Source organism: Mastacembelus armatus, chromosome 11, assembly GCF_900324485.2.
Source record: "Mastacembelus armatus chromosome 11, fMasArm1.2, whole genome shotgun sequence".
Lineage (NCBI taxonomy): Eukaryota > Metazoa > Chordata > Actinopteri > Synbranchiformes > Mastacembelidae > Mastacembelus > Mastacembelus armatus.
In genome coordinates this window covers 1,668,867-1,682,864 of record NC_046643.1, presented here as the reverse complement: position 1 = coordinate 1,682,864, position 13,998 = coordinate 1,668,867, and the positions used below count along the sequence as shown (strand labels likewise).

The 13,998-nt window shown below is 40.6% G+C and overlaps 1 protein-coding gene across 1 annotated transcript in view; it reads right to left on the bottom strand.

The window, feature by feature from the left end:
* Positions 1-13,998, bottom strand: part of thsd7aa (thrombospondin, type I, domain containing 7Aa) — a 215,668-nt gene that overhangs the window by 89,750 nt on the left and 111,920 nt on the right. Inside the window, exon 7 of the mRNA XM_026300874.1 lies at positions 8,455-8,649. Coding sequence (XP_026156659.1) covers positions 8,455-8,649 — 195 coding nt within the window. The remainder of the gene's footprint in view (positions 1-8,454; positions 8,650-13,998) is intronic.

Below are 13,998 nucleotides of genomic sequence, written 5' to 3'. Positions count from 1 at the left end.
TGAGGTTTCAGTAATGCCTAGAGAAATCATTGTCAGGATCCATTTCACTGGACTTCCGTTTTCTTTTATTTTGGAGGATCCTGACAGGAACTGGTTTTTGGTTATTTCTGTTTCCTTTACGTTGACCTAATTTGTTGATTGTTTTCACCTGTTTCTTGTTTTGTGCCCGGCCTTTATATACCTTGGTTGTTCCTTGTTTTAGTTGCCGGGTTGTCTGTTATGTTTTGGTCAGAGTTCCTGCCTAGACATCGTTTGAGCCTGTTTGATACACTTGTTTCTTTTGGAGTTTTGATTCTGGACTACCTTTGTTCCCACAGTTTAAGTTAAGTATTCTGCCTCCTTCATTTTGTTTTCTGTTCTCTTCCCATGTCCCCTGTTCTTGTGTCGCTGTCTAGTGTCTTGTTCTTTGTCCTTGTGTTTTCACGCCCTGATTTCCTGTAGCCTTGCTCCTTGTTTCCCTGAGTGTCTGGTGCGTCTCCTTAGTTGTGTGTGACCCAGACCTTCTAGCCCTATTAACCTAGTGTCTATGTTTCTGTTCTCAGTGTAGGCTGGTGCGTCTCCCTCTATGTGTGTGTGTGACCCAGTCTACCTCATGTCCCGACCCCCTGTCCCTATGTTCATGTTTCCTCGTAGTCTGGTGCGTCTCCCCAGTTGTGTGTGACCCAGACTACCTCATGTTGTAACTCCCTTGTTGTGTTCTTGTTCTCTTGTGGTCTGGTGCGTCTCCCAAGTAGTGTGTGTGACCCAGACCTTCATGCCCTGATTCCTCGTTCTTTCGTTCAAGTGTCTGTGTGATCTGGTGCATCTCCCCTGGTGTGTGTGACCCAGATCCCTCCGGCCTTGTGCTCTCGTGTCCATGTCCTAGGTTCATGTTTTCACATAGACCCTCGTGCCTTGTTTCCTTGTGTCCTGTTCATGTTTTTTTTGTCCTAGTTACCCTGCCTAGACCTGTCCCCATTTTGCCTTGAGTTTTGTTCTTGTTTTGCCTAAGCCAGTTTAATAAAGTCCTGAGTGGAACCATAAGTACCTGAGTGGGCGTATCTTTGGTCCGAAACTTATATCAGTTTCCCGAAACCTGAAAATCATCAGTTGAATCTCCTTTTAAAGGGGTTCAAGGAGACGTTGCGCATTCATTTTACAGCCGCACCTTCTTTTAAGATAATGTGTTATTACCATGGTATAACCTGGATTCTCCTGAAACACATCAGGTGTACAGATATACCTCACCTCCAACTTCTGCTTCTCTGACAGCTGGTCCAAAATGGGCACTGAGGCAGACAGGATGGGCAGATATTGCTCTTCAAACTCCTCATCTTCAGGAGTCATCTTGAAGAATGTGGCTTGCCTTTCCTCAGGTCTGGAGACCCACTCCTTCAGCAGGTTCACATGAAGAATACGAATGGAACGGCTTTGAACTGGAGTAGAAGTTTTATAAGTAGTAGGTCCCAATTTCTCTGTTACCTTATAGCGTAGCAGCTTGCTGTCATTTGAAGGAAGCATCACCAGTACTTGTTGTCTGGATGAAACCCCCTCTCTCTGGCTGCCAAGTCATACCAGGTTTTCTGTTTATACCAAGATGCCTTCATATGCTCCTGAGCCAGTGCAGTCATTTTCTCAAACTTCTCCCTTATCTGGAGTGCATATGAAACAACATTTAAAGGCTCTTTGTTAGTTTGTTCCCCCTCCCACAGTTCTTTCAAGAGAGTTAGGGGTCCTCTCACATCATGGCCAAACAATAACTCAAATGCTGAAAATCCAGTGGAGGCCTGTGGGACCTCTCTATAAGCAAACAGAAGGTATGGAAGCCACTGGTTCCAGTCTGAGCCAGTTTCATTTACAAACTTATGCAACATTTGTTGATGAACAGTGTTTGATTAAACCTCTCAGTGAGACCATCAGTTTGAGGGTGATATGGTGTTGTCCTCAGTCCCTTCATACCCAGCAACTGGTGCAAAACTTAGTCCTGAAATTTGTGCCCTGGTCAGTAAGCATTTCTTTAGGAAACCCCACTCTTGAAAAAAAACTGCACCAACAGAAGGCAACAGTCTTTGCTTTAACAGTGTTTAAGGGGAAAACTTCCAGATACTTAGTGGCATAATCTGTAACAACCAACATTAATCGGTTACCTAATTTGCTCTTTTCCACAGGCCCCACAATATCCATATCTAGGTGCTGGAATGGCATGCTAACAAGTGGCTGTGGCTGGAGGGGAGCTTTATTGGGGAATCTAGCTGATGTCATTTGGCATTCAGGACAGCTCCTGCAAAACTATAGTACATCTTTACACAAACCAGGCCAGTAGAAACATTGTTTTATAGGGGCAAAGTCTTATGCCCTGGGAATAGAAAGGCGCCATTTCAAAACTGTTTTTCTCAGTGTTCTGGGAACAACAAGCTCCTTCATTGAGCCTTGCTGTCTGTAAAGAATGTCATTGTGAATGCAGAAACCATTTTTCCTTACAGCCCGCTACCTTGAAGCACTTTGCTAAACTTTCATCCTCAATAATATTACCAGGTATTTTAAAAGCAGATTGTACCTCAGGTTCTGGTAACTCAGGATCAATTACCACTGTCCCCTGGAATTTCTCCTTCTTCTGCTGCATTCGCGATTTCCGCTCTGTAGATGGCCCTGTGGAAAGCTCTGCATCATAGAAGGGCAATGTACTGAGGCTTGAAATAGTGTCATCCGACGGCTTTGCCTGGGCCCGAGTGACAGCAACATTACAGATCTGAGGAGACTGCAATGGGTCAATCAGCACTGGTAAATCCCTCCTCAAGAAAACAGGGAATGGTAAGTGTTTCACTACCCCAGCATTGAGCAGGTAAATCTGTCCTTCTACAGTTATATAACAATCGGCTGTGGGATACTTCTTTTCATCACCATGGACACAACAGATGGAAAAAGCGTCATTGGTGCAAACAGACTGAGGTCAAACATACCTGTGCTGAACCAAGGTCTGTGTACTTCCTGTGTCAATTAGTGCTTTAATCATTTGACCAGTAATCTCCACAGATGTCTCCTTAAGAGGCTGCTCCACTCCAGCTTTCACTATTTCCTCTCTGGGCACAAAACACGTCTGAGACGACTTAACTGGGTTTTGTGGACATGTTGGCTTAGTATGGCCCTCTTGTCCACATAAATAACAAACTGGCCATTTCCCATTTTGGAGCATTCAGTGCTACAAATTTCTCCTTTCCAGGAGCCTTACCCACACTTGGGACATCTTGGACTGAAAACTAACTTTTTCCACATTTCAGATGCCCAAGACTGATTTTTTTTCCTCCTGGCAGCCACAAACACATCAGCTAGGTAGGCAGCCTTCTCAGCCGTCATTGGATTATGTTCCTTTATCCACACCAGGGGCCTGTTTCAAAAAGTTTCAACAAACTCTGAAGTTAACCCTGATCTCTGGGTTGACTGACATGGGAAACTCTGAGTTTCCAGTTTCAGAAAACCAGATCAGAATTAATTCAATCAACCCGGAGTTAACTTACCCTGAGCAAAGCGCGTGCCTGACATCATATAAAAGCCCACATCAGTGGAACACAGATACAATGATTCACCAAGGCAACAGAGAATATATGCAGAGGGCCTAGGAGGGCAGCGTGACACTGGTGCATGTCCACAATATGTTCTGCATATTTTTCCCCCGAGGAACTGGGAGTTTTAATCACCTCGTATGCAGAACATGAGCATATATTTTCGTTTTTAAAAATATAGTGTGGTAGAAAACTGCTGACCGTGGCAGTGCATTTTTTTTTCTTTTCATTTCAACACTTTTAATTTTTTTTAAACCTCTCGTGTTCTAACATTAATATGCTCCTCTGAGTGTGTTCAATGTCCATGCAGCTGCAACCCTACAGGTTCCAAACCAACATGGCAGCAAATTAAAATGAAATATAAAAACCTCCTTCAAACAGATAGATATTATTATTGTTGAATTATTTATCATTACATATGATAAATATGTAATGTATCAGCAATGCTGAACGTGGTAATGAAGAGGAGTCATCCATCTACATCCACATCCACTGCCCAACTAGCCACTGTAAGATTGTGTCTCCAGTTAAATAATGAGTTGCACTTGCAATAACAGTAAGTGGTTCTGGCATCATGAACATTATTCTTTTTGTGTTCTAGCTCCCAGTGAAACAACTGTACAAAGTATACTTAGAACACAAGTTAAGGTGATATGGTGCTACTATGTATGATGGTTTTAACAAAATAAAATGACCAATTATTGCATCTGTACTTACAGGAAATAAAGAAGACTTGATAAGGAGGTAAGCATCAAGCTCTCCTATAAAAAGGAGAGCATGCAGTTTAACGGTTTTAATATACATATAGAGATACATGGTTAATGGAACATAGGGAGGTGTATCCTAGTAGTTCACACTCATGAAAAATTTGAGTGTGCGCACAGATCCAGGCCACTTTGCTTCCACATTCGTTATCACATGTGATGCATCACATATGGTTTTAAGCACACAGAAAAAAAAAATCTGCATTAGCTGTGATGGAATTATCTTTCATAATGAATGCTAGAGGCCACTATTTACCTGTACATTAATACTGTGGAAGAACTTCCTATTGACATAATCACCTTCATTTACAGAGGGAGCCACGACAATCCCATCTATCATGCCTGGAAACCCTAAAACATACAAATTGATTTGTGCATTAAGTGTCAAAGCTACAGGCTGAATGTGCCAATTGTTGCTTGTAGTGATTCCTGCAATTTTGTAGAATTCCTCTTTGATAAGACGTGTCAGTCTGTGACTGGGGAAGACCACAAAGCTGTACAGCAGACGTTTGAGCACAAGGATCACATTTCTGATTACACAAGATGCTGTTGCTTTAGAAATGTGTTCTGGGTCACCGATGTTATAAAGGAAATGTCCACTTGCAAAAACACGAAGAGATAAGGAAAATATTTGCTCTGACTTTGAGCGTGTCCATGAGAAGTCATATGGGATATGTAAAGGCTGAGGATATCATGAAGATAATGAAGCGAACTGGCAGCAAATGGTATCGCTCATAAAGATATTCTCCATGAAAAGAAAAGACGTCCAGACGGAATTTGATTACCCTCTCGAATTCTGCGAAGCAAAAGGGCACATCATGTCTCCTCCCTCTTCAGTCTAAATGCCAATTGGCTCAGAACCAACTCAGGGTTTAAAAACATGCCAGCAAGCAGGTTTGGTTCACGGAGCAAGTTACCATGGTAACTGACTCAGAGTCAAACTGAACCTGCTTTGTGAAACCGAAAACCCTGAGTATCTCTCATCTCAGGGTTATCAAACTATGGGTTTTCACTAAACTGAAACGGGCTCCTGAAGCATGTGTGCATAAATAAGATGTGTGCACCCATATCAGCAAACATAGGTCTAAAAAAATGAAAACAAACTAAACTGTAATATAATGAAAATGACTTGGAAAGAAATAGTAACAGGACGTGATGGCTTAGATGGCCAGCACAGTAACATTATTATAATCTTTTTTCTGCTGAATTATATAGCATTTTGCAAAAACAACTTACATTAGTGTCATATAATCTTAAATAAATCATTTTCTAAATATGTTTTCTTAAACAGAAACGTTGACACTCCTTTCACCAAGAGGATATTAGCATAGATTGTAGAGTATAAATGCCATCCATCCATCTAGCTTTACTGCTTGTCTGTAGAAGCTCACAGATGCTGAGAGAGGCATGTTTTATGGCATCTTCTCCTGATAACACCACAAAGAACTTAAATGACTCTGTCAGTTTTAATCGTACCAATAATACGATTATATGTGTATTATTATAATACGATAATATATCATACGAATCTGTAAAGGGTCTAGTTTTATTTGTATACACTCATAATAACAACAAAATGCTGCGCTTTTGTTAAATAAAGAAAGCAGACAGGGTGCGCTTTCTGTCTCCTCTGTCTCTGTCACCTCTCTTCACAGACACGTAACTAAAACAACCTGAATCTCAGTGAATACTTGCCTCAAAGACATGAGAAATATATGTATAAAAAGCTTTAAATGTCTACTTTTAAACTAAGACCAGTTTTGCAAAAGTGGAATCAGAATCACTTCCTTAGCTGCATACCTCATAACCAGTATGGATACTTAAACATTGCCCTTGTTGGTCTGCAAAGGGTTTAATTTGTGATTGTCTCCTCACAGTGTTCAAGGGTACTTTTAAAACCCTGACCTACAACAGCTTTAAGGCAGCCAAATATGAATTGCAATTGAAGGGGAGTTCTTACACTTTAATTGTCCCTACTCTACTACTCTCTATTTTCCATCCCCACTGCCATCTTAGCCAATGGCAGATGACTATCCATCCATCCATTTTCTATACCCAGTTATTCCTTAACCAGGCTCACGGGGATCTGTTGGAGCCTATCCCAGCCTATCCTCTCTTTCAGGTGGAAGGCAGGGGTACACCCTGGACAGGTCATCAGTCCATCACAGAGCAACATATAGACACACAAGGACAAACAACCACACACTCACTCCTATGGGCAATTTAAAGTCACCAATCAACCTAACATGCATGTTTTTTGGACTGTGGGAGGAAACTGGAGTATCGAAGTTGCGAACCCACAACCTTCTTGCTGTGAGGCAACAGTGCTAACCACTCAGCTACCATGCTGCCCGGCAGATGACTAACCAACATGAATTGGACTGTTGCTGAGTCCTCTTACTACTGACTACTTATTACTTTCACTACAAGACTACCTGAATTTCTCTTTGAAGATGAAAAATATTTATCTCATCTTATTTCTTCTCACTTATAACCCCTGAATACAGAAGCTCTCAGTTTGCTATAGATGATGGCCAGAATAGGGGCTATGTGATTTGATGCTTCATTCAGCACATACAGTATCACATCAATCTGTTTGGTTCCTTGCTCTGTCATTTGTCATCCATCTAACACTGCAGCAGTCTCTGCTTTCTGCAATGAAAAATCAGCATGCAGCCTCCGTCATGTTCTGACATGGTCACTGTCCTGAAGCCCAGTGAGGATGATGGAATAGTAGTATCCATTTAGATGAAAATCCATATGTATGAGGTGTATTGTTGTGAATATGCCAAAGACAGCCTATCATGCAATGTGGTCCAGAAGTCAGATGACAAGAGGTGTTAAAGGGATGGTTGAGATGTAAAAGTTAAAATTCTACTGCCAAGACCAGGCACTAACCATCTGTGCAGCCTCCCTTTTTTTCATAATGAGGTTTGGTGAGAATGGCAGCCAGGAGGGTTCTGTTTTAATCTAGAAACATTCACTTATGTATCATTGCAGCAGTTACCCATTGCACACTTTGGGGTTTGAAACATTTAATTGCTAAAGAATATTTAATACTTCTACTAGTGTGCAAGAGGATTTCGTCTATTCTAATTTTTCTATAGGGATTTTCACTGGGTCAGCAGACTGGAGGAAAGAGATTACATAAGGCTAGCCACATTTATATTTTCCCTTAGTTGAGGACATGGAGAATACATATTACATCAGCAAAAAGCACTTGCTGTCTAGGAACATCAAATATAAATGTACCTAAGACTGCATGGACCAACAGCAACAGGGAAGTACTGTAAGTGCAAAATCCTTTCCAATTTTTAAAAGTCAAAAACACTGAAAAATAAAGTTAAGTTAGTCACATTGCTGTAAAGATTGTGGCGTAGTCTGTTGGTAGTTCTGTGGGTTTATTATCTTTGCAGTCACTTCTTACCCTGCATCACAATACATGCCACAACCTTCGTAGTTGATTTAGAGGAAACACAGAATTATTCATTTTACGTTGACATTTTGCTGTAGTATAAAAGAGAAAAGGCAAATAAGATATAGTTTGCAACAAACCTGGAGGTTTAAGACTTTCACCAATTGTCATGGCCCTTATTCGAGCTTCCTGCTAAGATCTCTTATTTTGTGTTTAGTTCCTTTCTTCCCCATTGTGGTCCTCAATAGCTTTTTGTTTAATCTCCCTGATTCTTTTCACCTGTGTCTGTTCTGCTCCTTTTATCTCTTTCCCTGTCTATATATACCAGCAGCTTTGTCCCCTGCTGGATTGTACAATGCTACTGATTACGAGTGTCTTGGTTTCTGCTGTCTTTGTTTGTCTCATGTCCCCTAGTCTCCCTCCTGTCTCCTGTGCTCCTGTGATCATCTATGATAAGTTAAGCTTTTCTTTGGTTAAATAAAGGCCCTTCTCTGCAACCTTGGGTCCTGACTAGTGTTTCCTACCTAACCCTGACAACAATAGGCTGATATATGAAAGGCTTTTGAAGATACTGATTTGTGGGCAATGGCTGGGGTTAATCAGATTACACTGACTGACTTATTCCTAATGAATTTAAAGATCTCTGTGAGTCCCATGTTAAGAAAATCTTATATCTATTTTAGCCAGTGTCCCAGATGCTACTTTGTTCTCCGGTGCCCAACCCAGGAGTTCCTACCTTCTCCTCCATTATAGGCAAGGATGGAGCGATCTCTGCTCTGCTTCCCCTCTGTGTTTTTTCCAGAGCAGGTATGGGAGCAGAGAGACCAGGAAGTCCAGGGGCTTAAGGCACAATCCTTTGGGCAAGGCACCTCACAGATGGCAGGCATGGGCAGGATGGCATCACGGCACAGCTGCCTCTCCACATATTCACCTGGATAAACACAATAGACATAGAAAACATAAAAAAAACACAAAAACAAATAAAGGAAAGTGTGTTTAATTTTACCATTGTTAAATAAGGATAAAGGTTGAAGCAGTATCCAGCTTTGTAGCCATACAATAAAAATTCCTTTTTTTTTTTTTTTGCACACATCCAAAAATGGCATACCAAAATAAAGTGTAAAGTGTACTACAGATAATACTGGTCTCTCCTGAAAGTGTATAGGTTATAAGGTTAGTCTAAGTAATACTGAGCCAATTTTACAGAAATACAAACACTACAAATGACAAACATTATACATATTTCAGCAAAATAAAACAAAATATATCTGTTATGTATATATGTCAGACTAGCCCAAAATATATTTGCATACATTTTTTTGTCACTGCAGTATGGTTTTGTTCCTTATGAATAATTTCATTCAGTTTAATACACAATATCACTTAACTGGACATTAATACCTCTGCATAATTCAGTCTAACACAGTTCATTAAATTAAATCAGTTTTGATCACAGAAAATCAGCCATGATGAGCTTAGTTTGAAATAAAGACTGACTGACATAATATCCAGTATCCATTTTAGAAATAACTGACACTCGTATCTCAGACCACTTCCGTATTATATTTGAATTTACGGCTCCTGCTGTTAATGACTTTCTTCATTATTTTGTGAACAAGGTGGCCTCTGTTTGGCAGAACATTAATATTACTACTAATGGTCTTGAGATAGTATGCTCTTTTTCTGTGCCCTCCTCTGTGTTTAATATGCTTGAGCCTGTGTCCCTATGTCTCCTCTTTGAGGTGATCCAGCAGTTGTCCCCAACCAACTGCCCTCTGGATGTTATTCCATCCAGGGTGCTTAAACAAGTTTTTAACACAGTGGGCCCATGTCCCCTCTTATTCATTAACAACTGTCCCAGATTTTTTCAAGCATGCTGTGGTCAGGCCTCTTCTCAAGAAATCCAATCTTGATCCTGCACTTTGGAAAAAGTGGTTTTCATCCAGCTACATTCTTTTTTGGAAAATAATCATATCTTTGAAAAATTCCAATCTGGCTTTAGAGCTCGGCACAGGACTGAATCCGCTCTCCTGAAGGTTCAGAATGATATCTTACTATCCCTGGATTCTAAGAAACCTATGGTGCTAGTAATGCTGGACCTCACCGCAGCATTTGATACTGTGGACCACTCCATTCTCCTGACACATTTATCACAGTTAGTTGGCCTTCAGGGACCTGTACTACAGTGGTTCAGGTCCTATTTAACAAATAGAACCTTTTTTGTCATGATTGGCACCCTTTCCTCCTCTCCAGCTCCCCTGACCTCTGGTGTGCCACAGGGTTCCACTCTGGGCCCTGTTTTATATTCTTTGTACATGTTACCATTAGGATTGATTATCACAAAATACAATGTTTCCTTTCACCTGTATGCAGATGACTTACAAACCTACCTGCAAATCTAACACTTCTGACATTCATATCCATCCGTAGGTGTTTGGATGACATCAAACTCTGGTTATCACAGAACATTCTTAGCTTAAATGAGAGCAAAACAGAATGTATTCTCTTTGGCACCACCAACGTGCCCAGTTTCGCAGCTTCTGGTTTTGACTCTGACACCTCACTTTAACCAGACAGTCAAAAACCTGGGAATGACCTTAGACAACAACTTAAATTTTCACAAACAAATGAACTCTGTTGTAAAGGCAAGCTTTTTTCAGCTACGCCTCATTGCAAAGATTAAGCCCTTTCTGAACTTCAGTGACCTAGAGAAAGCCATTCACGCTTTTATTAGCTCCCGGCTTGATTACTGCAACGCTATTTACAGTGGCATTAACCAAGCTGGCATCCATCGCTTGCAACTCGTACAGAATAGTGCAGCCCGCTGCTGACTAACACCAAAAAGCATGATCATATCTCCCCTGTCTTGTACTCCCTCCACTGGCTCCCTGTTCAATTCCGAATTCAATTTAAGCTGTTTTTGTTTATTTTTAGTGCAATTAATGGCACGGCACCCTTGTACTGGGGTAGATTTTTAGTCCTTACCAACTCAACACAGCTCTGCTAGCCAATATCTGCTACAGGTCCTTCGTTCGAGTCACAAACAGTGGGGTGATCATTCCTTGTGGCAGGTCCCAGACTCTGCAACACTCTTCCCATTGAATTACGTACCATCTCTGACCTGTCCGTTTAAAGCTAAACTTAAGACTTACTTATTCAGACTGGCTTTTGGTTCATAGAGTCACCCTGTTCCTCCTTTTTGTGTTTTTGGTGTATTTTATATTCTTTTTTATTGTAGTTTTTTTTTTAAATGCACTTATTTGTTTTTAGCTAGTTGTTTTTAATGTTGTAAAGCACTTTGGTCAACCTGGGTTGTTGTAAGGTAATATACAAATAAAGATTGATTGATTGATAATATGTCTAAAAGCACTTCAAAGGTAGTTCAATAATTTACATGGTTACCATTGTGGATTGGAGAGGTACTTTAAAAAAATGTCAGAAGGTCAGAGTTAAGGTTGTTTTGTATATGTATGACCTATGCTTAAACTGCCAGGAATTTCTTGTAGCCTTAATTATTTATTTATAATAATAATTTGTAAATTATATTTGGTATTAAGAAAAAAAACTAGCCTAAAATAATTAATCTAAACTACAAATTTCTGTCTAACCTAAGTTTTTCTCTTTTTTTGGCATTGTTGTGCCCTTTCTTTTACTTGTATTTTTGCAGCATGGTTGTTTGCCAAGAAGTTGATCCAGTATGTACCTCTATGTAAAAATGCAATCTCACTGCAAGAAAAGAGGTGAACTGAAAACTGTAAAACCTACCTGTTTTAGATGTGTCTTTCTGTATGGGTTAAACAAACTATAAAATGTTAGTTAGCTCTAGACCTGTGGCTGAATTAATGTAAATGTTTACTTTTTAATTTGCTAGAGGCTTACTTAATCATTTTCTTCTGAATGCATGCTACTTTTCCACGATTTGTTTTTTGACAGGTTAGGGTGCTGAAATGTGTTCCATAATGACATAGATCTACAGACTGTCATCACCCTACTTAACCCCCTCTTTCCATTCCATCCCAGCCCATTCTTTTGCTGAAGGACCATATCTGTGAAAATCTCATTGTGAAGGGTAGGAATAATAGCAACCAGTTAGTCAAATGACGCACCCAGACCCCCAGGGAAAAAACAGATCAATTTTCATCACAAGGAGATCAATAAGAGACCAGCGAGGAGAAACTCAGAATGATGCAACATGGGGCTTTCACAGGGGTAATAGAAGACTTCCATGTAATAGATGCTGGTGGAAATCATTAATGCATCTGTGATAGCTCTTTGTAAGTCAAGCACTGCATGAGTTGACTCTAGTTCTTATAATCTAGTTTTTATGATATTTAAGCTTTATTGTTATATGAACTAACAATAAAGACAGTCAGGCAGTTACAAAGGAGGTGCATATAACAATATATACTGTAATGTACCAAATAGATATTACTCTGGCCTGTCAGAATCAGAATCAGAATCAGAAACAGGTTTATTGCCAAATAAGTGAGGGGTTCACATTATAAGGATTTGTTTTGGTGAAATGGTGCATACATTGAACATAGACATGACAAGTAACATATAATATATATTTTGGTCACCGACAGAGCGGATCCGCTCTAAATATTGTATGTTTACATTTTGTCACAAAAAGATCATCGAAAAATGTGGATATAGTATAATACATTTTATGTCTAATAAAACCTTAAAGTCTCACGATTAAAATGGCATAAAGCAATTTAGGATCGAATAATCACAGCGACTACAGTTTCTTAATATTTAACAACAGTAAACATATAATACAAAACGCCGCTTTTTACCTTTCTCTCGTGTAACTTCATATGTGTAGTCAAACATGGAGTGCCGCATATCGTTCTGTTCGTTAGAATCCATAGAACAAAGTGCACCCATGTTTTACTCCAAAAAGACGTAATATTGTACAGTAAATCCATAAATCCATCGTCCTCCTCATAATAAGCCGTAAACCGCTTCGTTTTACGGCTGTTTTGTCAGTTTATTCAATAAAGGTTGACATAGCAAGCTTCTGTGAATCACATGAGGCCTCAATCAAATGTGTTGTTACGTTTCACAGTGTAACTAACGGTAAAACCAATAGAATTCACATGCTCAGAGAAAATACCAGTCAGAGGGCATAGTCTAACTTCGATTGACAGGAGAATTAGCCAGTCAAATTGTTCGTAAATGGTGACAGACGCATCTTGTAGCCAATGATGAGACCTTTAAATCGACATGCGAGACCCCGTGCCAGATGACGCAACAGTGGGCTTTAACGCAGCCCCCACTCCTACTGTAAATGTAGCCATGACAACACTGGGCAGGCAGCGCTCGACGCTAGAGGGGGAGGGGAGTCATGTTTCACATTTTACAGCGCGCCGATAGAAAACTGGGACGCTTTTGCTTCAATCGGCACCAAGGCCGTCAATATAACTCTTAAGATGTAAGAACAACAGCTAGTTTAATTTAGCTACGTGTTGTCGGCCATTTGCAAAAAAGGGGCGGGGTGACTAAGAGGTTAAAGTGTCCTAAATGAGCAGCATAGATAAAATAAAATAAAGTAAGGTGCAGTGAAATAAAAAAAAACTGTATGTATACTTTTCTTATTTACAAAATGAATTTACAGAATGAGTTAACATAATGTGGTTAAGTAGTGGAGTGACAGGAACAAGGTACAGTACTAAGGACTGGACTAAAGTGACAGGGCAGAGCAGTGTTGTTTTGTTAGCGAGTCTGATGGCAGATGGGAAGAAGCTGTTTTTGTTGTGTGAGGTTCTAGTCCGAATGGACCATAACCTCCTGCCTGAGGGAAGTGGCACAAAGGGTCCATGTCCAGGGTGAGAGGGATCAGCTGTGATCCTACCTGCACGCCGCAGAGTTCTGGAGATGTACAGGTCATCAATAGATGGGAGGTTGCAGCCAATGACCTTCTCAGCAGGGCGCACAACGCGCTGCAGTCTGTACCCGTCCCTGGCAGTGACCCCACTGTACCACACGGTGATGGAGGAGGTGAGAATGGACTTAATGATGGCCGTGTAGAACTGAACCATCATCTTGGCTGGCAACTTGAGAGTCTCTTCAGCTGCCGCACGAAGAACATCCTCTGCTGGGCCTTCTTGATAAGGGAGCTGATAGTCGGCTCCCACTTGAGGTCCTGGGTGATGGTGGGGTATATTGGGGTGTCTATCGGGGTGAGGGGTGTCAGTGGAACCGAGACTTTCCGAAAGTCAACGATCATCTCCACTGTCTTCTGGACGTTCAGCTCCAGGTTGTTGTTGCTGCACCA